Source organism: Ictidomys tridecemlineatus, chromosome 10 (assembly GCF_052094955.1).
Source record: "Ictidomys tridecemlineatus isolate mIctTri1 chromosome 10, mIctTri1.hap1, whole genome shotgun sequence".
Taxonomy (NCBI): Eukaryota; Metazoa; Chordata; class Mammalia; order Rodentia; family Sciuridae; genus Ictidomys; species Ictidomys tridecemlineatus.
This window is the reverse complement of record NC_135486.1, coordinates 71,572,892-71,599,989: the sequence shown is the minus strand read 5'-3', so window position 1 is coordinate 71,599,989 and position 27,098 is coordinate 71,572,892. Positions and strand designations below refer to the sequence as shown.

General features: G+C 40.3%; 1 protein-coding gene across 2 annotated transcripts in view; it reads left to right on the top strand.

The window, feature by feature from the left end:
• Prkcq (protein kinase C theta) overlaps positions 1-27,098 on the top strand; it is a 118,064-nt gene that overhangs the window by 73,216 nt on the left and 17,750 nt on the right. For both annotated transcript variants that reach the window (XM_005320297.5, XM_078023179.1), the window contains exons 12-15: positions 241-414; positions 17,841-17,932; positions 19,629-19,691; positions 26,764-26,902. In XM_005320297.5, the coding sequence (XP_005320354.1) occupies positions 241-414; positions 17,841-17,932; positions 19,629-19,691; positions 26,764-26,902 (468 nt within the window). The remainder of the gene's footprint in view (positions 1-240; positions 415-17,840; positions 17,933-19,628; positions 19,692-26,763; positions 26,903-27,098) is intronic.

The window sequence follows — 27,098 nt, the reverse complement described above, 5'->3', positions numbered from 1 at the left end:
TGCATAATAATTTTGTGAAACCTTTGGAAAGACATGAAGATAAAATGAAACCATGATGCGATATCCCTAAACCAGTGAGGTGGTCCACTGTGTCTCAGTAACACCTTATCGGGACGGGCGGAAATTGGAGAAGGCCCCTCTTCTCCTGTCTAGCACAGGCCTCTCTTGGCACTTTGAGGCTTCTTCAATGAGTGGAAATCCAAATTCTAAAGTAAAGTTCCTTCTTCCCCTTCCTTCTAGGTCTTCCTAGCAGAGTTCAAGAAAACCAATCAATTTTTCGCAATAAAAGCCTTAAAGAAGGATGTGGTTTTGATGGACGATGATGTTGAGTGTACCATGGTAGAAAAGAGAGTCCTGTCCTTGGCCTGGGAGCATCCGTTTCTAACTCACATGTTCTGTACATTCCAGACCAAGGTATGGTTTCTGCTCAGACACCTTCTTCCTCCTCCAGCCTGTCCCAAGGATGATACCTTGGTGGTCCCCTCACTTGGAGACCTGGGGGGGTTGGTTTATATTTATCTTACCTTTCAATCAGCCTCCCCCCCATCCATCCAGAAAAGTCTCATCTCTTTTAAACACTGTGGAAATATTACTTCTGATTTTTTAATGTAGTCTATTGGGAAGGGCCTTTCCTTCTGGATCTGTTTGTTGGTTCACTCATTTTTTCTAGAATTTGCTCTAACATAACAACCAGGCTTCTAAGCAGTCAGTCACCTGAAGGGGAACATGTGACACTTGGTTCATCTACCGTGTGTATATTTAAAGAGACAAAAGTTGGAAAAGAGATTTAAGTGCATGTGCTCTTGAGAATTTTCTCTTAAAGGCCGGCAGAGAAAGTGGCCATGGGACTCTCCTCCTGGTCTCCTTCTTCCTTACAAAACAAATTTAAATGATTTTTTTTTCTTGACTTCAAGATCATTGTAGAGAATTTGGAAAATGTTTATAAACTCAAAGAAAATTATTGATAAAAATCACCACTTGGATATAATCACACCCTTCATACTTCAAAGTTTATCTTTCTACGTTTCTCCCTCTTTCCCATGGATGTCTTCAAATAAAAATGGCAACCCACCATAAATACCTACCATTCAATAACTTAAGTATTCAACACTTTCATTATATTTATTTCCTCACATCTGTGAATATCTTCTGCAACACAATTTATCTAATTAGAACACTTCTTAACTCTTTGTTCTGTTTTTTTTTTTTTTTTGCTCTAATATAAATAACACTGAAAGGAACATCCTCAGGGATGTACCTTCATACGCAAGCATGATTTTATACCTCCTAAGTTTTCTACTCCTCCTTGCCCTCTCCCTGTTCTACAGACCCTAGAATAATAAACAGACCCATGTGGGACCCTGTAGCTAAGGTCTGAGAGCACAAAGGGTGGGATTTGTTTTCCTTTTTCTATTTCAAGTCATGAAACTGGGGCCTCTGAAGTGTCTTCAGCCACAGAAAGAATTAGTGGAAATTCAATCCTGAGAAGCAGATGGATCTAGACTCCATCACCACTTCTCCAGCCCCTGCAAATTTTCAACACATGTCTAATGAGCAAATCAATGTATGGTGCATACATCATAGAACAAGGGGAAACCAGACCATGACCAAATGCTTCCTGAGCTCTGTGAAAGATACAGAAATACAGAATATAGTTCCTGACCTCGAAAATGTCATACTCCATTAAGAGGCAGGACCAATACTTCTGAGAGTGTAATATTAAATCAGAGCGCAGACTGCAAGTACCAGAGTCAAGAGAAACAAGAAATCAGAACTTGAATAGGCAAAAAGGATGTTGGGCAGTGGATTGGAGGTGAGGGGAGTCAGGCGGGAAAGCATGAAGTAATAAAGGGGTAGTGAGAAGCTGTGTAAGAGAAAGTAGCCTCCTTTCTTACAGCCAGAAGGAGGCAGAATTGCTGGTAATAAGGGTTAGAGAGTTCCTAGTAGAAACTTCCTCCTGGTAATATAGGTACCTGTTGGTCTAAGAGGTGTAGGTATGTTACCTGAAGTCAAATTGATAAACCTGCCACTTTCCTGGGCTGTATCCGAGATTTACTGTGCACCCAGGGGGCCACTTATGATCTCATTTTTCCTCTTGGAATTTTGTGAGGCTTGTAGCAAATGGCTAAATAAACTTTCAGACCAGGTTACTAATCAAGTTTAAATTGATATCTTTTCCCTGTATTTATATCTATAGACATATAGGTAGGTAGGTTGGTAGGTAGGTAGGTAGATAGAGACGTGTGTGTGTGTGTGTGTGTGTGTGTGTGTGTGTGTGTGTGTGTGTGTTTTCAATGTATGGTTGTTTTCCTGTCTTATGGAGAAAGCTGTTGGGAACCCCACTTTGTAGAAAAGAGTTATATTCCCTTCTCCTGCTTATCTATCAGAGCCTTGGGTGTGTTTATTTATTACCCTCCTAAGGGAGATGTTCCTACAATTCCGTACAGCTGTGAATCTTTAACAAGCCCAGAGAAGTAAATACATCAGCAGAATACATGCCATGAAAAAAAAAAAGTGGTTGAGAATGTGTACATCAAATGTAAGTGTGACTGTCTCAGCACTTAGATTTCTAGGAATTGAATCCTTTAGAAAGAGATGAAAGCAAAGGGGAAAAAAAAAAAAAAAAGCCTGTGTTACACTTTGCCAAGGACCCTGAGTCATTGCTTTGGAGATGTCCTGATTCATTATTCAGGCATTGCATGTCAGACAGAATAACTGATGAAATACTCTTGAGCGAATGTAAAAAGCAGCAATATTCTTAAGAGGACAGTCGCTTTTGCACAGTAGCAAAGACAGTAGATAAGATTAACCCTTTACTTCTCTAGGGACTTGTCACCTTTCAGAGAAAACATCTTGCCCACTTTCTGCCTCCAAAGAGCTCACTTGTTGAATATCAGAGTATTCAGGATGAGCTGAGGGAAGTTACTTGTTATTTATCAGGGCACATGGATTAAATCATTCATTTTTAAAGTTCATAGATGAGGGATTATGACCTGTGGAAGGAGGAAAAATACGGGGAAGGAGTTTAGGAAGCTATAAAGATTGGAAGAGCTGTGGACTTGGAAGCCAAAGCTCATTCCCAGCTCTGGGCCTCCTCCTCTTTCCTGCTCAGGATACATAGGAGGAATCACCATGCAGAGGGCCGGGGGTATAGACCAGCCACCCTGTGGGAAAGCACAGTATTGGTGCCACAGAAACAGTCCAGAAACTCAACCTTGAACCGGAGTGGCACTCAAAAGAATCTTGCAAATCAATTGCCTCAGTGATAAATCAAAATGACTTTGTACATCATTCACTCTGACAGAAACTATTGGCAACAGGGTCTAATGAGATCAGCATAATGATGGGGTTATTATTGCCTTAACAAGAGGAAAGAACAACTTTTAATTCTTCACTTTTTATTAACAGTTCTGTATTATTTCTCAATATTTTTATTTTCTATGACTCACATGAAAATTCACAAGGTTTAAACTTGTATGATCCCTTCTTAGTATCCTCTTCATTGTGTATGCCCCCAATCTGTTCACTACAGGACCTTGGGCCTATATGTTCAGTACTTGTTCTTTATTTACATTTATTTATATTTTAAACAGAAAAAAATCTACAATAAAATTATCTAAAAGAGCAATTGTCATAAATCTTTTAACTGAATTCAATCATGGATAAACTAAAACCACCTGGAAAAAAATTGAACATGAAAGTTTGAAACTCCGTTTCACAAATTTCTTTCAAAAGTCACCATTAAATTGACTCAACAAATTCTTTGTGGGACTTACTATAGTTTTCCCCAAAAAAGGCAAGACTCTAAACCAATATGGAAGTCAAATTATAAAACTATTTACTTTTCCTACCTAATTCTAATTACTAAGCAGGTGGGAAAAAAATCTACCTAACTAGGAAAAATAATATTCTATTTTCTTGATTTTGAGATATTATTAATAATTAGATGCATTATTAGTTTTCAACAAAATTATTTTTAAACTGTATATAAGCCATTTCCTAATTTCAGAATATATGTGTCCATTAGAAATTTTATTTGTCTTCTAGTAATAATGTCTTAAATAAGATAGAAGTGTCTCTTTCTTCCTCTCTCTTTCTTTCTCTCTCTGTCTTATAAAAAGCCTACAAAAAACTTCTGCTTCATCTCTTTGACTCTTCTGCAGCTACAAGGAAAGTTGAAAAATGAAATATTTTATCTGAACACATTACCATTCAGAATATTTTTTCTAAGAAAGGTAACAACCATCCATCTCTGTGCCAACATATATTTTTATTTGTTTGTTTATTTGTTGTGTTTATTATTTTTTGTGGTACCAGAGATTGAACTCAGGGATGCTTTGCCACTGACATTCCCACCCCTTATAACTTTTTTACTTCTCGAGACAGGGTCTGGCTCAGTTGCTTAGGGCCTCACTAAGTGCTTGAGTCTGGCCCTGAATTTATGATACTCCTGCCTCAACTTCCCAAATCAATGGGATTACAGACATGCACCACCGCACCTGGCTCAACATATATTTTAAAACAAAGAAAATACAATTTACAAAGACTCATTTCATGGAGGCCCTATTTCCTAGTTTCCTAGGAACTTTGAAAATAGCATCTCATTTAATTCTGATAAGCCCACACCACAGAGTAGATATTAGTATTCCCATCTTACCCATGAGAAAACTGAAGCTCTTTAGAATAATAAACTTGCCAAAGATCACTTGGCAGTCACTGGGAAGAGCGCTCAATCTTATCATTTGTCCGTGTCCAAATATTGGTCCAGTGTGAGTATCTCAGTGACACGTCACCTTTGTAGTAACTAAAAGTTCACCTACAAGGAAGAGGAAACACAAAGAAAGATGATTTCCCCCCTCTTTTTAATTATTCTAGAGTAAAAGAAAGATCAATAATTCAAGTAACCAAAGATCTCTGATCTGTTCCTGATAAAACATTTCAAATAAGAAGGCTTAGTTCCAAAATCTAGTTTGGGAAGGAAAGATGGCTCCTAACACTGGGAGGAGTTGTTTGTTGTTGTCGTTGTTGTTGTGGGTTTTTTTGTTTGTTTGTGGTTTTTTATCGGAAGGAAGTAATTTCTCCTTACATGTTAAAAGTAAACTGAGATCTGCCTTCACTTGTGTCTCCTTTGAATTCCAAAAGGCCTGTTTTCAAATCTAAACTGTAATTTAAGAGGTGTTATAATTTCACACCTAAAAGATGATTTCAGTCCTAGGAGAACAGCTCTGGGTCCCTCCCTGGGATGAATTTGAGTGACAGCCACCGTGGGTTTTGCAGATGTCCTTTATGGGTGGCAGAACGCTCATGTCCACTGCATGACTCCACCGCCCTGGCTCCCACACAGCTGACCTGAGCCAGCTGAACATCATCAATAGTACTCTGAAACTTCTTTTTTATGAGGAAAAAAAAAAAAACTTGAGTTTCACTTTCTATTTATAGGACTCACTAGGCCTCACTTCCGGTTATGGCTTCAGGTTAAGGCCCTTTGAACAAGACCGCTAGCTAAGCATCTCCCACCCTTTCCCTTTCTCTTATTTATTTATTAATTTGTTTATTTATTTATTGCCTTCAAAAGAACAATGTTAAAAATAGCACTTGCAAGAACTGTTTGAATCTTTTGAGGAGAAAGTGCCACACTAGCTGTTAAGATACTATTATTTAAAACAAAGAAAAACTCCTTTGATTTGATAGGGTTTTTTTTGTTTGTTTGTTTGTCTGTTAAGTATGTCATTCTGGTATTTCCATAATTTGAAAGAGAAATCCATCTAAGATTGCCAGCAGGTGTTTAATTTCAGGCATTGATTTAGAAGACTGCCTCTTCTGAAGATTATAAAGATGCTTCCATCCATAAATCTTCCAATTGAGTTAGAAGCCCTGGCAATTATCACAACTTTAGGAAGGAAAAGAAAAAAATCACACAAACCACATCCTTGAGAGGACTTGTCCCTTGTGCTAAGATGAGTGAACTCTTTGGGTGTCCCTGTTTGCAGCAACTAATAAGCTTCTTTAAGGTGCCCCCACAAATTGTTATTTCACAAATGGTGAATCACTTAAATGGGGGTCAGATGCCCTTCCTGCACAAAGAAACTGGTTCAGCAGAGAGATTGATAGTAAATTCACTAAAATTATTAGAGAAAATTTATGGTAAATTGATGTTGAACCTGCAAAGTTTGCTTAAGGTATTGTGTCCAAAATTATAGGAGATGATGGGCATTAACAAATATTTAAGAATTCTTTAGCTAATAAGAAAAAAAAAACAGTGGATCTGACATGCCACATGCTTCCTACATACCTGCTTTTCAGACTCATAGATACCTTCTCACCTTTCTATGACTCTGTAATGCTTCTTCATGACTCATGGGCCCCTATTGTCAATCTACTTCTTTGTCAACTGTTTTCCTCCCAAAGCCCCATAAGTATTTTCACCAGTTTCCCACAGACATGTGCATTTTGAAACGTCCTTCCACAGAGTCTTGCAGGAAAGTGCCTCTCATCTGAATCTACTCTCCCTCTGCCAAGGTCCTCACTGTAGAATCCTATTTAGCCTTTCTCCAGCCATATACCTCCCTACATAGCCAAGGGGTCATCCCCCCTTAACCCCATATCCTCTTTTGAAAGCTCACTCAAAAACTATCTCTCCATAATTGCTTTCTAAGCTACTAAGTGGGGATAGAGATACAGCTCGGTTGGTAGAGTGCTTGTCTCAAATGTACAAGGCCCTGTGTTTGATCCCCAGCACAATACAAACAAAAAAAGAAAAAGAAAAGAAAAAAAACTAAGCTACTAAGCAACTAATGGATAAGTATATACCACTTGCACACTCTGGACAAAGGGATGGTTCATATTACAAGTGGGATGGAACAGAAAAGCACACGATTTTTTCAGGCTTCTCAGAACAATGCACAATCTAAAACTTGCTAAATGTTTATTTCTGGAATTTTTCATTTAATATTTTTGGAACACAGTTGACCAGGGGTAACTGAAACCAAAGAAAGCACAATCATACATGACATGACGAGGGAATTATCATATGATAAATAACATAGAGCAGTTTAACATATGCTTCTCCCATAAATAATTTGTTCTTAAAATAGGGCACTTAAGGCCAAGGATATAGCTTAATGGTAGAGTGTTTGCCTAGCATGCATGAGGCCCTGGGTCCAATTTCTAGTACCACACACAAAATAATAATAATAAAATAAAATAGGCAGTAAGAGATTGCAGTTCCTTATTAAACCTAAGATCACATTTTATTTGAGGGGATTACAGTACACATCCCAAAAAAGAAATAAGTACATTTCTTCAGTTGAAACTGGGAATATATGAGAGAATAAACCTGCTGAAAATGTTCAAGTATAAACCAAAGAAAAAAATCCCACTCATGGGAAATAGGTAGAACAGGGGGCATAGTGTCAGAGAGGATCACTTAGGGAGCTAAGAGGTACACCCAAAGAGTAAGGATGATTGAAACTAGGAGAGGAAAGAATTTCAAAAGAGAGAACACTATATATGGAATGAAGAAGTTGACGATCAAAAGTGTTGAACATGCAATTTGGGAGGAGCAGAAAAGTGTCAGATGGTAAAGGGTTAAGGAGTGAGAGGTGGGCAGGCAGATTCAGTGGATATACAGATTGTCTTCCAGATGATGATGATGACCACAGGTTGAAGGGATAAGTCTTCCTTAACACAGGAAGAAACCAGACCAAAGAGTTGCCATATTGGCTTTCCAGATGGGCTTCTTTCACTTAGGAATACACAGGGAAGGAATCTCCTGTCTTCTCATGGTTCCAAACCTTCCATGGTGGGTATGTGCCAGTTTGTTTCCTCATTCACCTATTGAGGTGCATCTTATTGTTGCTTATAACACCTTTCTTATAACAACTAATTGAATTTGGCGTACTCATTTGTTTTCTTTATGACACACTTTATGGATAAAGAATTTTAGGGGAGAAAGGGGTTGTAGAGGTTAGTAGGTCAGATTCCCTCATTTCACAGCTAAGGAAATTGAGATCCAAAAGACGAGAAGCCTGGCTGCTCACAGTCCTGTGCTTTTTTTCTACAGTCAATCCAAAATTATTAGTAAAGTTGAGATTTCAAGAGACTCAAACACCAAACCCAGCTCACATCTGGCTTAATTTGGAGAATTCTCCTTTGGGTGTCTTATATCTCAGATCCCAGCAAGAGGAGGCTGCCAAGGCCCTCACTGTACAATCCTCTTTGGCCTTTCTCCAGCCACATGCTTCCCTTTGTAGCCAAGGGGTCATCCCCCCTTAACCCTATCTCCATTCCTAAACCACGCTCCAGGACCTTAGAACTCCACATCCAAACGGCCCCAGGCCTATGTGGAAGTTTTCCTAAGTTCTGTCCTAGAGAGGAGCAGGAGGGAGTTTTCCCAGGTGGCCATTCAACTGGTTCTGAACTTGGAGGAATCCTGAATCTGTCGCTGACTTCCGTAATTATTAGGAATGAACATTTCTCAACACAGAGATATGGGGGGGAAAGGGAGAGGGGAGAAAGAAAGAGCACAGACATAGGAACATGGAACATACGCAATTGAATAGTTGGTTACCTTGATTTATGACACTTGGATCTATAGTTCAGGGTCCCTTGGAACTCTCTCCAGACCTTGAAAATGATTGGACTGTTCCTATTCCAACTATGATGAACCTAATGCTTTTCTTCCCTCTGTGATAAGATAATAACAATGCATGTAAGAAAGGATAACAGGAAAGGAATTCTTGCCACATGCCAGTCACAGAGCTAAGTATTTGACATGGATTACTTTACTTAATTTTACATATGCACAACAGCTCCCTTTGTTCTTCGGGTGAAATTCCCAGCTCTTTCCACTGACTATCATAGAACACATCCCAAACTAGAGTTGAAGTCTCTTCTCCAGCTACCATACAGTCATTCTGTAATCCTAGGCATTGCAGCCTATGTTACATACATTTGACAGAGGACACTCTGAAAGGGTTATCATCTATCTACTTAGTTGCTTTGTAATGAATAGTTAGATCCTAATTTTATTTCTTCTTCAGAGGTTGAAAATCTTCTTTTATGAAAAAAAAATTTTTATTAGTTCACTAACTTTGAAGAAAAAAGATACCTAGAAAGAAATGACTGCAATATTCTTCACCCACCTTATTTTTCTGTAGAAGGAGGTAACCTCATTTGAATCATATTTTCCAAGTCCTCCATGTGTTTTCAAAATTAATTATTGCTGGTTTGATAAAATCATTAGTTAATTCCTTTAATGCTATAAAGTTCTTATTTATCCTGGACATATTTGGCAACCATTCTCTTAGTTATTTGACATGTGACTAGCTGTATTTTCCTGGTCTTTCACTCATTCTCTTATTTGAAAAATGTAATTATTATAAGGAGAACACAGTAAAGCTAAATTAACTTTGAAGTCTATCTTTTCAATTCCCCTTTTACTAATTCTAGAATATTCACTCGCAACATGTGCTATGTCTCCTCTAAAACACAATCTTACTTTTAAATATTGATGTATTTTGACAGCTCTAGGACCTTTACCTTCTCTAACTGATACTTGTGTATGCAGCACCATCCCCATGAGAATGATAGAACTAAAGTTGTTAAATCTATCATTTCTGTCTTGTCTTTAGTCATCTGTTCTTCAGACTGTTAACATAGACTTTTATTTTAATTAATCTTCCCTTTAAAGATCTTTCTGTTATTTTTATTATATTTGGAAGGCTTACCCTATTTGCATTCATTTGATTAATAGAAATGTTAAAATTATTTTTAAATCCAAACATGTTTAAACTCTGGTTTCACATCTGATTAGGTGACTCTGCTACTCTATACATGGTCATGTTTTCCTCACAGTGTCTCAGTGTGATGTTTCAACCTCGGTGAGCTAAAAAGGATAGCATCCTCCTTGACTTCAAATCCTGGATCTAAGTTTTCAGGTCACTCCCACTGATGGCAACACTTATGCCTACCTATCCATGAACCAAAGTCTCCTCTGAACTTTCTTTGACATTGACATTGACAGGTAGAAAGAGCTAGCTTGTCCTACTTTTGTGAATTTGCTGTTCAGTAACCTTAATCTGAACAAAAATCACAAACCCTGTTTTCAAATGTTGAGAATCTATGCCATTTAGACATAGAATAATTTAAACATAGACCTCATTGTGGCGGGGGTGGGGGGGGCGGGTAAGCATTTGCTTATAATTTTTTAAAAGTCAAAGTAAAAAAATATTCCATTAAAATTGAATTTATTAAAATTCATTAAGATTTTTAGAAAATTTTCAATTCATTGAAATTTTCCCTAATTCTAAAACAGCATCAAAATACACTGAAATATTGAAAAGTACAGAAAGTATTCTAAAAGGAATCAATCTTATAGTATTTGAAGGCACCCAGAGGTAGGATTTTGAGTATCTCCTTTCATCTCTTTTTATCGACAATTCATAAGCAGTGATATTTTAAAAAGTTTCAAACATTAAACAGAGAAGTTCATTTTCACAAACCCATATTCCTGAAAATTCGTCTTTTTCATTAAAACTCAGTCTGTTCCTGGAACTTTCCACATTTCTCACTATATATCTGTGTGAATATTATATGTAATAACCATAATCAGAAACACAATTAATATCTGAGGTTTATAGAGCAATTGCCATTGTGCTACACCATGTTCTGGGTACATTGCATATTTTAACTCATTTGATCTTAATGGCAACCTATAAAGTAGACGTTGTTATTGTGTCCATTTATAGATAAGAAAAAAGAGGTGGGCTCAAGGGAATAAATGAACAGCTTAAGGTCCAAGAGCTACAAATTTGGGGAGTCAGGATGTTGCTGTACTGCCTCCCCACTAACTTGACCACATCAAGGAAAGCAATTTTAAAATTCATAAAATAGAATTCTACTATTTGCAAAGAAAATTAATTTGTTAGTTAATGCAAGAACATCCTATGGGACAATTAAGCCAGTAAATATCATCTGAGCCCAAGTCCCTATGGCAAGGCACAGACTTCTAGAAATTCAGGCACGTCACTTCTGACACATACTAATGAATCTATACAAGGTAGTAAATTTTACTAATTAGAGTTTACAGTAGAAATATAAACAGATTCTAATGAATGTGTTTTCTGGCTTGAAGAGAGCCCTCTCTCCCCCTTTCCCTCAAGTTAGGGCACACACACACACACAAATATACTCTACATTTAGATATTAAAAGTACACAATTTTATTATCAGGGTTTTTTAATAATATATCCTTATGAAAAGGAAATAAACCTGTTCTCCTAGGATATTTTAATTCATAGCTCAATAAATAAAGATTGAAAGAAAAGAATACAGCACTCCAGATTCAAGATTGCTCCAGCCTCCTAAATTTCCAGGATACCAAAATGAAGTGTTAGTGGGGCCACCATAAACACAGGGCTTGTATGCACCAGAGGCTCATTTAGGTGAGCTGCCCTGGATGCCGTGCAGTGTGCCCCACAGACCATGGTGCACGCGTTACCCCAGCACTGGGAGCTTTGCCCCTGCCAGAGCACGTTCCTGTCCAGCCTGGGCTTGGGCAGCCCCAACAGAACCCTCCCTTTTCTCACAAGCACAAAGGTGCTAATGTCAGAAAGGCAGCCCCATCAGTTTGTAATCCTCAACTAAAACCTTTCTTTGGGGGACATCACTATGAGATTATGCATGCACCTTTCTCTTTGGTAAGTAGAGGTAGGAACCTAATGTAACCCTTCACCACAGCTCCGCACCCCAGGGAATCCTCACCTCAGCTGCCAACAACAGCCTACCCTCCGTGTCCTCACAGGGTCATAGGAAGGATGGAATCACAAAGACAGACACCAAGAGCATGGGTTAAAATTAGCTCAAACTCCCGAGTTGGTACTGAAAACGACTGACATGACTACCTAATATGTTATTTGAAAATAGTTTGAAATTTTTTTTCCAATTCCTGAATTAACTAACCATTTTAATGTTTTAAAATTCTTATATACAATTTTTACCTCCTTTCTTCATTTTTTAGCTGAATAAATCACTTTTACTGGTAAATTTTTTAAAGTTGATTTATCACAGTTTTTTTGTTGTTGTTCTAATTAGTTATACATGACAGTAGAATGCATTTTGACACATTATACATAAATGGAGTATAACTGCTCATTTGTCTGGTTGTACATGATTTAGAATTATACCATCATGTAATCATATGTACTTACAGGGTAATAATGTCCAATTCATTCTACTGTCTTTCTACCCACCTACCCCTTTCCCTTCCTTCACTCCCCTGTGCCTAGTCCAAAGTATATCTATTCTTCCCACCCCCTAATTGTGAATTAGCATCTGCATATCAGAGAAAACATCTGGCCTTTGTTCTTTGGGGATTGGCTTGTTTCACTTAATATAATGGTCTCCAGTTCCATCCATTTACCAATGTCATAATTTCATTCTTCTTTAAGGCTGAGTAATATTCCGTCTTGTATATATAACACATTTTCTTTATCCATTCATCAGTTGAAGGGCACCTAGTTTGGTTCCATAGTTTAGCTATTGTGAATTGAGCTGCTATAAACATTGATGTGGCTGCATCACTGTGGTATGCTGATTTTAAGTCCTTTGGGAATAAACCACGGAGTGGGATAGCTGGGTCAAATGATGATTCCATTCCAAGTTTTCTGAGGTACTGCTAGATTTTATATAAATATCTAACAAAGAAAATGAATACAAAAGAAATTAAACTTTAGAATCACACATCCCTGCAAAGTGATATCTTAAATTTTTATAAATACATGAGGAACACAGAGCTCCATCAGCCAGGGCCTGAACAATATTTGTTGAAGGTCTGGGAAATACAGTACTCTTTACACAAATATACTTAATTCTCTGCAAAAACAGTAAGCTATTTTGAATTTTTGACGGTACTGAATGTTTGTTTTATTTAAATGATTTTGCATGGATATGATAAATACTTTTTTAAAGCAACAAGAAAAAATTTTTTTAAAACCCACAAAGGTCTGAGTACCCATCTATCAACAAAATATCCACATTGATAATTGCCTTCAGTCGGTTGTCAGAAGATGACAGCATAGCAAGGGGTACCTGTGACTCTCTCACTTTTGTGGCCTCCCTGATGGAGCAGCACGTATGCCCCAGGTACATTTGGAAAGAATGTGCGATGGAAAGTTGATAAGTGGGTTCACGCTATTGAATAGTGCATCGGAAGCTCTCCTACTGACCACAGCACATCAGCATCTTCAATGAATCCCTCCTTTCATGAGCCCTCGTGTAATTATACTGTCACATCCTAGCTCCGCTTTAACTTTACCTACAGGGCACTAGCTCAGCTTTATTGTTTGATTAATAAAAGCAGCAGATGAAGGAAGGACATTTGGAGAATCTGCTCCAAAGACCATGAATGATATTAAGTCTCGTAGGCTTACTTTCCGTGACTTGGTTGTTACTGGGGATTGAGCCTAGGGGTGATTTACCACTGAGCTACACTCCCAGCTCGTTTTACTTTTTATTTCATGACAGGGTCCTGCTAAGTTGCTGAGGCAAGCCTTGAACTTGCAATCCTCCTGCCTTAACCTCCAGAGTCTCTGGGATTACAGGAGTGCACCACCACACCTGGCATGAACACTCACTTTACAAATTGATGTGTTTGACTTGACAAGAACCTGAGTGTGTTTGGTCCTACAGGGTCCTGGTTGAGCAAGGAAATCTCTAAAATGCAAAATTCCTTTGTCCCAGGAACCACTCAATGCTATGTTTTGCCACTGAAATAAACCAAGACTCAGAATGCTTAGACTGAGGCAAGGATCTTAGAGCTCATCAAGTTCTACTCCTTTGTGCCCATTCTTTCCCTTCAGGCCTGCTTGAGTTTTCTTAGAGAATGAGAGACGGTTCAGAAACAAAATACCAAAGCCAGTCAAAAAGTTCTCCTGCCACCCCCGTGGCCACCAGCTTGAAGCCACCTTCTCTCCTGACCCACTCTGCTCCTGTACCCTTTGCTCACAGAGGTTAACTAAAATGTCAAGCAGTCCAGGATCCTTGGGACCGTAAATACCTGTGTAGACACAGAGGTATTTTCACCCAACCTACATCCAAGCTCTGTGAGCGCGCACAGGGGGCTGTTCAAACTGAGGAAGGCTTCTGACCTTTGTTTTATGACCTTCCATGGGATGGTGAAGATGGGTATAATGAAACCAGCCATAAGTCTTACCTCCTTTGAGGAAGGTTTAGAAAAGGTTCGTATGTAGTCCTTAACCCATTAAGTCCCAAGTGTTCAATTCTGCAATGTTTCAACAAAATCGACATGGGTGCATTAAAATGGGTTGGAAATCATAATCTATGACTTACATATCCTCTCTATACATATTTGTGTGTGTGTGTTATGTGTGCATGTATGTAGAGAGAAAAAAAGACATATTATTTTTTTCAAATGCTCTAATCATTCATCTATTACTTTTCTCAAAACAATAGAATTCTAAAAGCATAACATGTATTTCAAAAGTGATATATTTATTGCTCAATTTAAATTTTTAGAGGTATCTCACACCTGGAACAATGTGATTTAACAGATTAATTATATTTCAAATATGTGGGATTTTTTTTTTCCTGAACCATCTCTCCTAGAACTCTGCAAACATAGAATTCTCTCACCAATATCTACTTTATTACCTTGGTGTGATGTGCTTAACAGCCACAGTTTATTAATTTCATCTTTTCCAGAAGAAAATGAGAGAACCATGAAACGTTCTTTAGTCTTTCAGTTACTAATGGAGAATTTAGTCAAGGGTCCCACAGATATGTGTCACTTTCCAGAGGATGGGACTGAGGCCCTGGGGGGTAGGCTGGTTTAGCTGATCACACAGCCAGTTAGTGACAGCCTACTTCCAAGACTTGGATTTCCACTCCGTAAATGCTGCACCAGGAATTTTTGGCAAAGTAAAGTCTGGGGCAGATATGTAGGTCCCATCCCCCACCTCCATCCCAACTTCAGTTTGACCCACCTGGAAGAATCTTTTGCATCGGCTAACATGGCACCCCGCAAGTAGCCACGTAAAATTGCCCAGAACCAAGTCCAGTTCCCTTTCACCAGCCTTCTTTGCATTTTCCCTCAACTAGTGAACAGAACCCAAAAGACAGCAAAGGAGAAAGAAATAGAATTCTCTGTTTTCATCTTTATTTCAAGAGCCAAAGGACTGTTCATGTCCTTTTTCCAGGAAATAGCTGCTGGGTTTTTATTTGTTTGTGTTTACCTGCTTTTCATTTATTTTCCTCTAATTACAACAGCTACCAGTTATCCAGTGAATGCTGTAAGTCCATTTTCTATTATATATTATTTCATTTAATACTCACACAACCCTTTGAGGGTTGAAATATTATTTTCCCCATTTCATGAATGAGATGAGGCTCAGAAAAAGTGATTTGTCCAAAGTCACAAGTAAATGGGATTTGAACTCAGCTCTGAGTAAGGACAAAGACCACGTTCCCACCAATCACTCTGAGTCTCACTCTCCTTGGTTTGGTTCTGCCTAGGTCAGTCCAGAGGTTTTTCCAGCAGGCAGATGTTTTCCCAGGCGTTCTGCAGGGTCCAGGTCAGCTACAAGTTACCTTCAGCTCTGAGCACTTCTTCCCCAGCCATTAACAGAATTTTGAACCTATTACGTTTATATTTACTTTTCAGGACTGGGACTTTGGATTTGACTTTTAAAACAGTTATGCATTCCTCAAAGTGTGATTTCTCAAAATCCAGACCTCAGGACTATCTGGTCTTATGTGTCTGCACTTTTGCTAATTTCATCACAGAGCACATTGCACTGGACTCAGAGTAGGCCCAAGAGTTCTTGGATGAGCAGATCCCCAAGCTTTCCAAACACAAGAGCAAGGTCTCCCCATCCTGCCCCACCCCCCAAGCTAGACTCCAGGTGGGGACTGGAGTCCTGCTCCACTTTAAGAAACCCAAGTTTTACTTGACAGTCACTCACCCAGTCAAAAGGGTCAAACTGAGACCAAATGACATCACAAACGAGAGAAGATAAGCAATGGAAGTTTGCACTGTCCTTGGCATAATATCAAGATGAGAACTGAACCAGGCTTCTTTGAAAGGCTTGTTGGGGAACCATCAAATCTCTTGGTAAAATTAAACGTGGCAGCCAACATGCCAACAACCAACATTACTATTCAATTCATAATCACTACATTGGTGTAGTCTTCCTCGCAAGCCCACGGTACTGGCCAAGTCCTAGGGTATCTTCTACTCTCTTTAACAGCAGCTTCAACTCCCCAAGGCTCACCTCTGGGTGCAGAGTCTAATGTGGGCATGAGACCAGGTCAGGATGCTGTGCAGAGTGTGTGGGATGGGGTGGAACTTTTCCCTTTACAACCCTGCACCCACTTTCTCCAGGTCCAGATCAACAGTGTATAAATTGTGAAAATTCAACTTCTGCTGGGATTGGTAAGCATCCTAACACTGAGAAGAAACCTTTCACCTGAGCGCTGTTACAAATGTTCTCCCTGAATGTTTTAACCCCTTGTTCTCCTGAACGTTTAAATAAAGATGCCACCCTATGGCTTGTCCAAGGGCAGGGTATGTTTTTGCTTTAAAAAGGTATAGATTAGAAGCCATTTACAAAGTACTTAGAGGGTCAAGAGCTACAGGAAAAGGACACCAGGTTCATGTAGATGAGGCAAATGATTATACTCATCATGTCTGAAATATCAATGTTATGATTTATATCTTCTCATGATTTTCGCCTCTCCACAAAAGATAAGAGTGGGTTGTAGTTAAAGCCTACTGGAACCAGGAAAGTAGATCCAAGGTCAGCTTTGGAAAAAGCATGCAGACACTTAGCCTTGCCTGAGATAATTGCCACGATATTTAATTTTTTCCCATTGTGAGGAAACCTAGCCTCAGAACAAGTGACAAACAGCTCATATCACTCTGTGACCAGGATACCATTTGCATTGTGACCTCACATAGACCCCATGGCCTCCATGAGTCTCTCATCCAGTTGTAAACGTTAATTATGTTTAAAAGTCACCCACATGTGGTTTTTAGGTGCAAATTCATGCACAAATATACCAAATGCCTCCACATTTCATTGGTTGCTAATCCTGGGTTTCTAAAGAACACTTGAAAATTCAGCATGTTCAAAGAGCTCGGACTATTTTTGTTGAAGGAATATTGTGTTATGTAGTCGAAGGAGCAGAGACTGGTTGGAATCCTGGTGACCTCTGATAGCTCCCACTTGCTGTCCCTCTAGAACGGAAGTCCTAATATCATGCATGGGGTCCTCTGCCAGGAGCAACAGACCCAGGAACCAGCTCGCTCCTCAATAAGCAAAGTCTGGACTGGAGAGGAATAGGTGGAACTCAATTTGGAGCTCCTGGAGATCTGGTTCATGTTTGATGGATGAGGCAGGAATGCGCCTTCCATGCTTGCTCCCCCATAGAACACACTCAGTGACTACCCTAACATGAATGGATGTTTTCCTACCCTGCACCTGGAGTCAGAGATTTGACCATACCATGCATTGTCCATTTCAGTAAGTATGTGGTCAGTACTCACTAAGTGCTCAGCACTGTTTCGTTGTCCAGCTGACCACACTCCATCAGCAAGATCAGAGCTCACAAGCCTCCAGAAAATGCTACCCAACATCCCACCGGATTCCTCATGCTCCCTAGGGTTGGAAACTATGGATCAGCTAAGTCATCTTGACAATCTTTTCATAAGCGATTTTAAGATGCAATTAATTCCTCTGAAATTATCTAATCCATTTTAAAAAGACATCTTGATATTCTTGATTTTTTTCAGAAACTAAATTGGGATTGTGTTTTTTCACCTAGGAAAACCTCTTTTTTGTGATGGAGTATCTCAACGGAGGAGACTTAATGTACCACATCCAAAGTTGCCACAAATTTGATCTTTCTAGAGCCACGTAAGAGCCCCATAAAGGGTTTAGGGTGGGGAGGGGAGTCTTTGTTCATGTGTACTAAGTGCCCACAGAATGCTTTTCCCATGTGGTATCTTTCCTGCTTGCTCATTTGGCACACCTGAATCCAAGAGCCAGGTAAACCTTTGGGAATATTATCAAACCAGGTAACAGTTTTCCCAGTTTGCAAACTTGGGATTCATGATAATTTATTGCATATCTCCCTGTTATAAAAAGAACTACTTGGTTTCTTAAGTAGCCACCCCAGTTCATCAGGCTTCTAAATACTGGATCGCAGAAGCAAATATTTGTCCTTTAGAAAGAAGGTGGTCAAATGGAACACAAGTCTGCAAGGTAGCCCTAGGGATGAAACTTTAAGCTGAGGCTCAGTGGAAAGGGGTAAGGCAATTGGTTCCTGGGGTATGAGAAGAAACTCGAAGAAGCATTTAACTCTACTTGAGAATAAGCCCTCCCCTTCTTTGGCATTAAACAGTTCTAGATGCAAGTAAGATGGAGCAGGTGTGTTTACCTGGTGGGACTAAGTTCCACAGCACCTGCCTGCACCAAACCCCCATGGGTCCTACTTCCTGCATGGTAAACACACCATGACATTCAAGCAAAAGTAAACTGTGCCGTTGGGCTCATTTGTAAATAATAGCTGTGTGTCAACTTTCTTTGCTGACGTTCTTTGCTTGATACCCAATTATCTATCACCCACCTCCACCTGAACACTCTGAGTGGTTTAGGGTGAATTGGGCTGAAAGAGAGACCTTGATGCCCCAGTTCCTGCAAAACTCCTGGCAGGAGTGGTGGCTGTTTTGTCAAATCTAGTGGGAAGCACTTTGCCACTCTTGTTGCCTCCAGGAACCCTCTGCAGAGTCCCCTCAGATGGTTATTTATCTGATCTCTGCAGCAGTAACATCACTGGTCATCTTTGTGTGTTAGAAACAATCCACTCAGTCCACCGTCCTCTCCAGCTCTGTAACACATGAAACTGGCCAGGACACATACTGTTGATCTGTTTTGCCCTAAATATCTTCCAGGAGGGAGACTTTTGCTCTCTTCCATAAAACTCAGAAAGTCTCACTTCCAGGAAGCTCTCCCTCATATCTGTGCTTAATCCCACTAGAGAAGCGTAAACTCATTTCCTTTAAGTCTGCCACCAGTGAGATGCAGAGTAACTTATCAACTTGCATCTTCTAATATCCTCTTTCCACCTCTCAGGCTATGTTTCTTGCCGAGGCTCAACTTTGTAAATATGAAGGCAAACCAGCCAGGTCTGTTGGGAATGGCCTTGCAGACAGCCCTTGGGCTCCAAGGCAAGTTTTAAAATTAAGGAGAAAATTATTTTTATATTATCATACACTATGACAATGAGTGTTTGTGTAAGTTCTATTAGCCAAAAAAAAAAAAAATGGCAGCATGAGCATTGCAGTTTAAAATATAAGAACAAGTTGCAGATGGAGGCCGGGCAAATTTAAGATATCAGCTCTGGTTCATACTCCCCAGGCTGATGCTGCTAGCAGACCATGAGTCCTGGATTTCCAAAGTGTAGATTGGATGACATCTTCCTTGTTAGGATTAAGCAAGATTATGAGTCCATTTAGTCAAGGACTGTCTGCACATAGGTACCAGACTGGGTTGGGGGCTGGCTGTGTTCTGTCAGTACATTGCCATTTAACCTTTGCCCTTTTTCCCTCAGGTTTTATGCTGCTGAAATCATCCTTGGTCTGCAGTTCCTTCATTCCAAAGGAATTGTCTATAGGTAAATTGTGCATTATGGAAACAAATACTAAGCTAACCAATTTCCTGGCCCTGTTCATTTAATCTTTGCCCTTGGGTGCTATGCCGTGGCTGGGGAGTGTGCCTTTGTATTAGAAAGTTCTCCACCCAGAACACATGGATGCTGATCTGCCAACAACCAAGTAAGAAATTCCAGGCTCCACACATGAAGTCCTAGCCTTATTCTGTCCTTTATTATGGCCCTTACTCTTCTCCTCCCTTTCATCCTGTTCTCTGATTTCCTTCCATTTCTCTGATTTCTCTCCAGCATCTTATTTTCTCCCTCACTGATTGCCTTTGCACCCCCTGATCTGGTTCACATTTGCTTTGTGTCACCCACCAATGCTTATGAGATCAGGGAAGGACGTTCTTTCCAGAACTCTTACACAGAACCTGCCATCCTACACCCCGTAGAATTGTGCAGAACACCTCCCTGTCCTCTTTCCTGAATCCAAAATTCCTCCATTATACAAAACCATTTCATACTCTGCTGCTGCCAAAGTTCCTTAGATGAAAGCTATTGTACTTCAATCTTCTCACTTCTTTTCTCAAAACATAGCTGACACTTACTTAACATACATATCTTCAAAAGCACAGTTGTCCAATTTCCAACTCGCTCTAGATTGGGGGAAAAAGAAAAAGAAACTGATGAGGATCTGACTGACCTGCTGGAAACCAGCACAGGGACCTCTTCTGTGACAGACTCACAATAATGACCTGGAATCACCAATAAATGCTCCATTGTGCTCCACTGGGATTGTTGAGGACAGCAGGCTGCACAGAGAGACGGTTGATATTGAGGCTTTGGTGCTCACTGAGCACACTGCCATTCTCTGGGAAATGCCGTTAGGAAGGAGGAACACCCCCACACACACACACACACACACACACACACACTTTTCCAGGGAATGCCCACGTGAGGGCTGCTGTATTTAGTATCACAGAATTAAAGACCTAGAGGAAGTTTGGGAAGTCAGACTTCTTAAGCAGACTCTTTGAATCTATTTTTTTAACCTATCTTCAAAATGATCAGATTAAGAAGCTGATTTATATCCTTTCATTTTTAATGCTCAAGAAATTTAGAAATATAAGAACATTATTTGACAACCTTGATTATGATCCATGGCTGACTGGATGGCTTGTTTATTATTGATTGATTGATTGATTGATTGATACTGGGGATTGAACCCAGGGATGCTTAACCACTGAGCACATCCCTAGCCCTTTTTTATTTTTTATTTTGAGACAGGGTCTCACTAAGTTACTGAGTCTGGCCTTGAACTTGCAATCCTCCTATCTTAGCCTCTCAAGCTTCTGGAATGAGAGGCATGCACCACTGTGCCTGGCCAATGGGTTTTTTGAATTTGTGTTTATAATGCCTTATTATACCTAAAATGTAATACTTGTACCTAAGTATTGAGTAGATCATGTGCGATGGATGGATGGATGGATAGATGAAAATTTAGAAAAGTTAGAAGGAGAGAGAGACAAAGATCTTAGAGCTGGAAAAGACCTCATGAAACTCAAAACCCGTGTGCCCCTGTGCATCTATTCCTCTACATCACAGTATTTTCTGGTCACACCATCTTGTAAATTAATGAACGAAAAGACCAGTCAGGGTCTAAGTTAAGCTCTAATGTCACAATCAACATTCAGAGCCCTTGCTGTGTCCACACATGAGGGTCTTCTTAGGCATGAATAAGAAAAAATATTGTGTTTGTTTAGTGTGTACATGAGGTTGTAGGAGGTCCCTGAAAAAAGGCATCATGAAATAGTTCAGACTATTTACTGAGGTTAGGCCTTCGATTTCATGTTCCACCCCCATTGTTGAAGGCAGCAAGCTGGGTGTAGAGATGGGTCATAGTGAAGTTTTGATGCTACTGACACTGAGATCAACCTGCTTCAAGGAATCTCTCAGCTTGTGTGTGATTTCGCGGATCTAAACTTTTAATTTGGCAACTGAATTTAAAGAGGGAATTCTATCAATTTCCTTTACTTGACCAGACAATGAAGATTTTTATGAGCTTGTTCACAAAACCCATCTATTGGTCTTGAAAGGCTGTCATAAGAAACTACCACACATTTGGTAGCTTAAGAAAATGAAGCCTTATTCTCAGGTTCTAGAATCCAGAAGTCCAAAATCAAGATGTTGGCAGAACCATGTTCCTAACAAGGGTCTAGAGGAGGACCCTTCCTTGCTCCTCCAGCCTCTGGTGGCTGCAGGCACTCTTTGACTTGTTGCCTCATCACTCCAATCTCTGCCTTCATCTCCATATGGCCTTCTCTCTGTGTATCTCTCCTCTGTGCGTCTCTTAGAACCATATTCGACATAGTCCCCACCTTATGACAATCCAGAATGAAATCATTTTAAGATCGTCTTTGCAGATATGCAAGGTCACATTCACAGGGTTTTGGAGGTGAGGGCATGGATGTGTATTTTGGGGACCCGGCATTCAACCTTCTACAACTGGTGTCACTGAGGGTCCACTGAATCCCTTTGTCAAGCATTGTGGTGACACAAAATGTATAGAAGTCCCAACCCCAAATACCTAATGAAGCCACTTCCTGCTATTTTCTAAAAGTAAAATTATATGAAAAAAAAACACAAAAAAGTGCATTCTTTAAAAGTGCAAGGGAATCTGATTCCAATTAAAAGTGCAAGTGCCGAGGGAAGGAAAGCCCTCTGTGGATCTCAGTGGGATCTGCCAACCCAAAATCCCTACCTGAGAAAAAAAGATTTTGTAAAGGAGAACAAGCTTTGCACATGGAAAAAGTGACTCCAGAAAAAGCACAGAAATAGAAATAAGAAGGTCTAATGGAGGAAAAACAAACAAATGTGTCCAGCTTTAACCAAAGGCAACGACGTTGGACAGAAGCGAGAATTGAGAGCGTGAGCTGCAGAGAACCAGGTGGTGACACCATCTTTCACCACCTGCTGGGAACTGAAAGATAGTGGCCTCTTATAAACCCTCAGTCACAGTCCCTGAATTGTGTTAGATGTGAAAACAAGGACCTAAAAAATTCATAGACATGGAAAGAGACGACTCTAGTGCTTCAACCCTTAGAATGTGAGAACAGAAAGGAAACCTAAGGTTATGTTTTGTCGATGACAAAACTGGGACCTAAACCACATACCCAAAGACGCTTCCAAATGCTTTCTCATGGATTATCTCATCTGATGTCACAGGAGACAAGCAAGTAAACATCCTCAGCCCTGTTTTATGGGTGAGAAATTAGAGACTCAGGGAGCAGAAGTCGAGTGGCTGAGTTAGCCATAAAGCTGGAACTGGGAAGCCATTTATAACCCCCTCCACCTCCCTGGGTGGAAGAACTCTGCTTGTACTGACCACACAACTGAATGAAAGGCCTTTACTTGTTTCTGTTACACTTGACGCACGGAGGGGCAGCTCCATGAGCAGAAAAATGCTCACAGGGACAAACCAGAGCCATGGGCTCTGCAGGTCTATTCCAGGTCCTGATGTCCTGTGGGGTGAACGTGAGGAGCAAGCAGCCTGACATGCCTCAGAACATTCTAGGCCTTTGGGTTCCGTGGCATCTCCAGTTGGCCCAGGGGGTCAGGCTGGCCTTCTCCTCCCTTGTTCCCCACCACCATGGAGGCCTGGCTTTGCAAGGCAGCCTTTCTAGACCTTTCCATTCTGACTTGCATGTCTCATAGCTTCTATGAGCTTCTCTCACACAATCCCCAAAACATCTGTCCCACTTTAGAGAATGGATTAAAAATTGGACATGAAGCTTATTCTTCCTTGCCTGAGGCCCAGAGAACATTTATTTTTAGGATCAGTTAAAAAATACATCCTTGTATATTTTAGCTAAACCAGTTTGATGAGAAAGACCAGGTGAGTTTGGGATAATGGGATGTGAGAAAAGATAGGGATGGCATTTGTGTCCTAGCCCACTGAAGGGCCATGCCGTCTGGGATACATCACACCACCTCTAAAAACCTTTGTTTTTTTTCATCAGGGAAAATGTGAAAAAACAATCATAATAATTAGAAATTGAGTGTTGTGAAAATCAACTGATAAGATGCATGTGCAAACAAGAAAATCCAATGCAAATTTTAGATAGATATATCTAACATTTTAGATCATTATTCTTATGAACTATGTATAGCACCAGAACTGGATATCTAGAGATGACCCCAAATCATCCTTCAGCCCAATTTCTGGGAACATGTGTGCATGGCTACAAATGATGTGCATGTTTCATATAGCAGAAACTCAAAATGGTATCAATATGGTAGAGCATGTGGATTAAATAATGAACCTGAAATTTTTAGCATAAAATAAGCCTAACCCATAATTGGGATTAGTGGAATATAATCCATAAATCACAGTGAAATTGTGTATTTCAATCTGATGTAAAATGAGGAGGTAGAACACCAATACTCTCTAATGAGAAGATCTGGACTTACTGAGCATCTTCAGTCCTGATTATGAAAGTGTGACAGCATTTGATCTAGAGAGAGAGAGCACCAGAAATAACATGACTGTGAGATGGACTTCAGGTCTCTCAGTCAAACCGAAGCCATGGGAGATGCCCTGGTAATGGAGATGACCCAACTGGCCCAGTAGGAGACATCAACTCTGGGGATATCTGCTAGTCTCCACTCAGTAAAACAGCCGCAGTCCACTCAGTTTCTCTAGCTAACTCGCTCTTACAGAAGGTGGGGGAAACAATTAAGGGGAGCATTTAGTGAGCCATTCATTGCAACTGATAATCACTGTTTGGGGATTAATTCTTTCCACAAATATTATTGAGGGCCCAGTGCATGCAGTACTATTAGCAGAGCCCTGTTCAATTATAATAAATAAGAAGCAATTTTTTTTTATCCTAAGGAAACTTCCTGTTTTACAAGGGTAACAGACAAAACAAACATTGAAGAGAACTTTCAGAAAACATAAATATTTAGGACAAATAACAACACTGGAACTTCTGCTTAAGCAAAAGCTAGGCCTCATTAGGAAACCATAACAGAGGAGGCAAACTCAGCAGAAACCAGGCAGATTCTCCCTTCTCTCCGTTTCTCTTTGGATTTGTGTAGCTTCCATCAACGCTCTTGGCCTACCTACTTCATTTTCCTCTTCTTTTACAAAGTTGTCTCATTTTTCAAGGGCAAGGGCATGCAAAGGCAAGTGCCACACGCGACCCTGGGTATCTTCTCTCTTCTGGCACTTCACCAAGGCAGATCAATGTCATTCCAACATCCAAAACCAGGAAATGAACAATCCAGCCAAGTTGATCCACTGAGGTAGAGGGGACAGGGTTACTTACTTGGAAGCAAAATCTCTGAGAAGGGAGGCTGGGCAAGTCCTCCAAGAGGAGGTCCCCTAAGAGATGAGGAGAGCACCTACTCCTGCTCTCTCCCAGGTCACGTTATCCAACCAATGAAAGCAGCTGCAGTCTCCAGCAGCCACGTCCCCTCGCCTTAATGACAGTGGATCTCAGAAAGTTCAGAAATTCACAGACAATAATAACAAAACCGGAAGTGAAGTTAGATGTTCTATGACAAATTAGGACTCATGAGATTCTATTAACCAAAATCTTAGATAAGATTTAAAAAAAAGATAAAACTTGAAAGCAATTCATGGCAAGTCAATGTAGCACCTGAATCATCTCTAAAAGGTCAACTTTGCAGGCAGAGGATGGGAAGAAACTGGGATAATGTCACTTTGTGCTGAAAAGAAAATACTGGAGGTTTTAGTTTATAGTAAACTAAATATTAATTGTTAGTGTGGGGAAGCTACAGGAACAACCAGAACAACGTCTTAGGCCACCGCAGCAAAAAGTATGAGGATCCTGACATGAGGTAGTAGTGCATAGAATCTGCACCAGTGAGGTCAACCACCAAGGACGGTGTTTCCATTCCAAGCATCACCTCTCAAGAATAATACAAATTCAAGACATCTGGAGGTGGAAGGGTCTGAAAGCCTCATCATGTGAGGAACAAGGTCCCTGAACTTGATGAAGGAAAGACAAGAGAGAACTTGATGTCACTTCTCAAATACTTGGAGTACCTGTGTAATAATGCTAGAGAAGCCAGTGAGTAAAAGGCACAAGGAGGTGTACATTGGTTCATTAATTTAAAAAAAAATTATCTGTTGCATTTATTGAAGAATAGAATTGGCTATATTAAGATACTGGTACTCTACAGAAAGAGAAATTTAAGGACATGACATTTTAGTTTGGAGGGATTCTCATTCTAGAAAATTTTTCATTAGAAATAATTTTCCTCAACTGGACTTGGAATTAGGTGCAGTATAACATATTTTTTTAAAAAAAAGACAGAACCATAGTATTAAATGGCATAAAAACAGCATTTGTAAGGATTTTCCTGCTTTTTTTCCCCCTCGCCCCAAAAAAGGCACTGGCGTCAAGAGTCTCTGGCGGGGATTCTGTCCCCATTCATGGAGCACTACTCCTTGGTAAACCAGAAGGAAGAACAGCAAAGACCGTTCCCTGAGGAACTGGCCCTGTCTGCCCCGTGTGTATTCAAGTGTACACAAGTGAAGGCGAGTTTATGGTGTACCATGTCACAGAGCACCCTACTCCAAACACCTCAGCTGCCACCCACCAGAGTATTTCATTCTTAGCTGTCTCTTCATGTCCATTGTTTCTAGAAAGCCCTCTTAAAAGTCAAGGATGCTGCACTGGGGAGATAAGCCAGGACATTTATCGACCACCTTTGGAGTCATGCAGACAAGAAACATGGATTGAGCTCTGGAGATGAACCAGAGCTGAGCAGGGCATGGAGGACACAAAAGTTAGAGGGAGGATCAGTCCCAAGCCAGCTGGCTGGTACAGCAGGGGCCATGGGGAAAGCCCTGAGCATAAGCCACAAGTAGAAAACCGAGGACCAAGGAGCAGCCAGCAGTGAGCCAGGGGAAGGGAGAGTCAGCCAAGCTCCCCCTGGACCCCCTCTTTGGCCCCCTCCTGGCTGTGCCAAGATGAGCTACCGCCCCCAGGACCAGCCATTTTATTTTAAGAAAATTGTTATCTATTCAAGTGTGGTTTTTGCTTTTGCTTTTGTTTTTCAGGGACTTGAAGCTAGATAATATCCTGCTAGACAAAGATGGGCATATCAAAATAGCAGACTTTGGGATGTGCAAGGAGAACATGCTGGGAGATGCAAAGACCAACACTTTCTGCGGGACCCCTGACTACATCGCCCCGGAGGTAGGGACATGCTTCCTGGAAGGCCCTGCGCCTGCCCATCCCCGCTCAGCACACCTAGGACAAGTGCTTCCTCCTCCCTTCCAATCCAAGGTTTCCCATATTTGGGTTCAAGATTTGATTTTTTTTTCCTATTGCCTAAAACGTAGCCATACATAGAGTTTGTTCCTATGATCTTACCAAGGCTTCAACTTACATT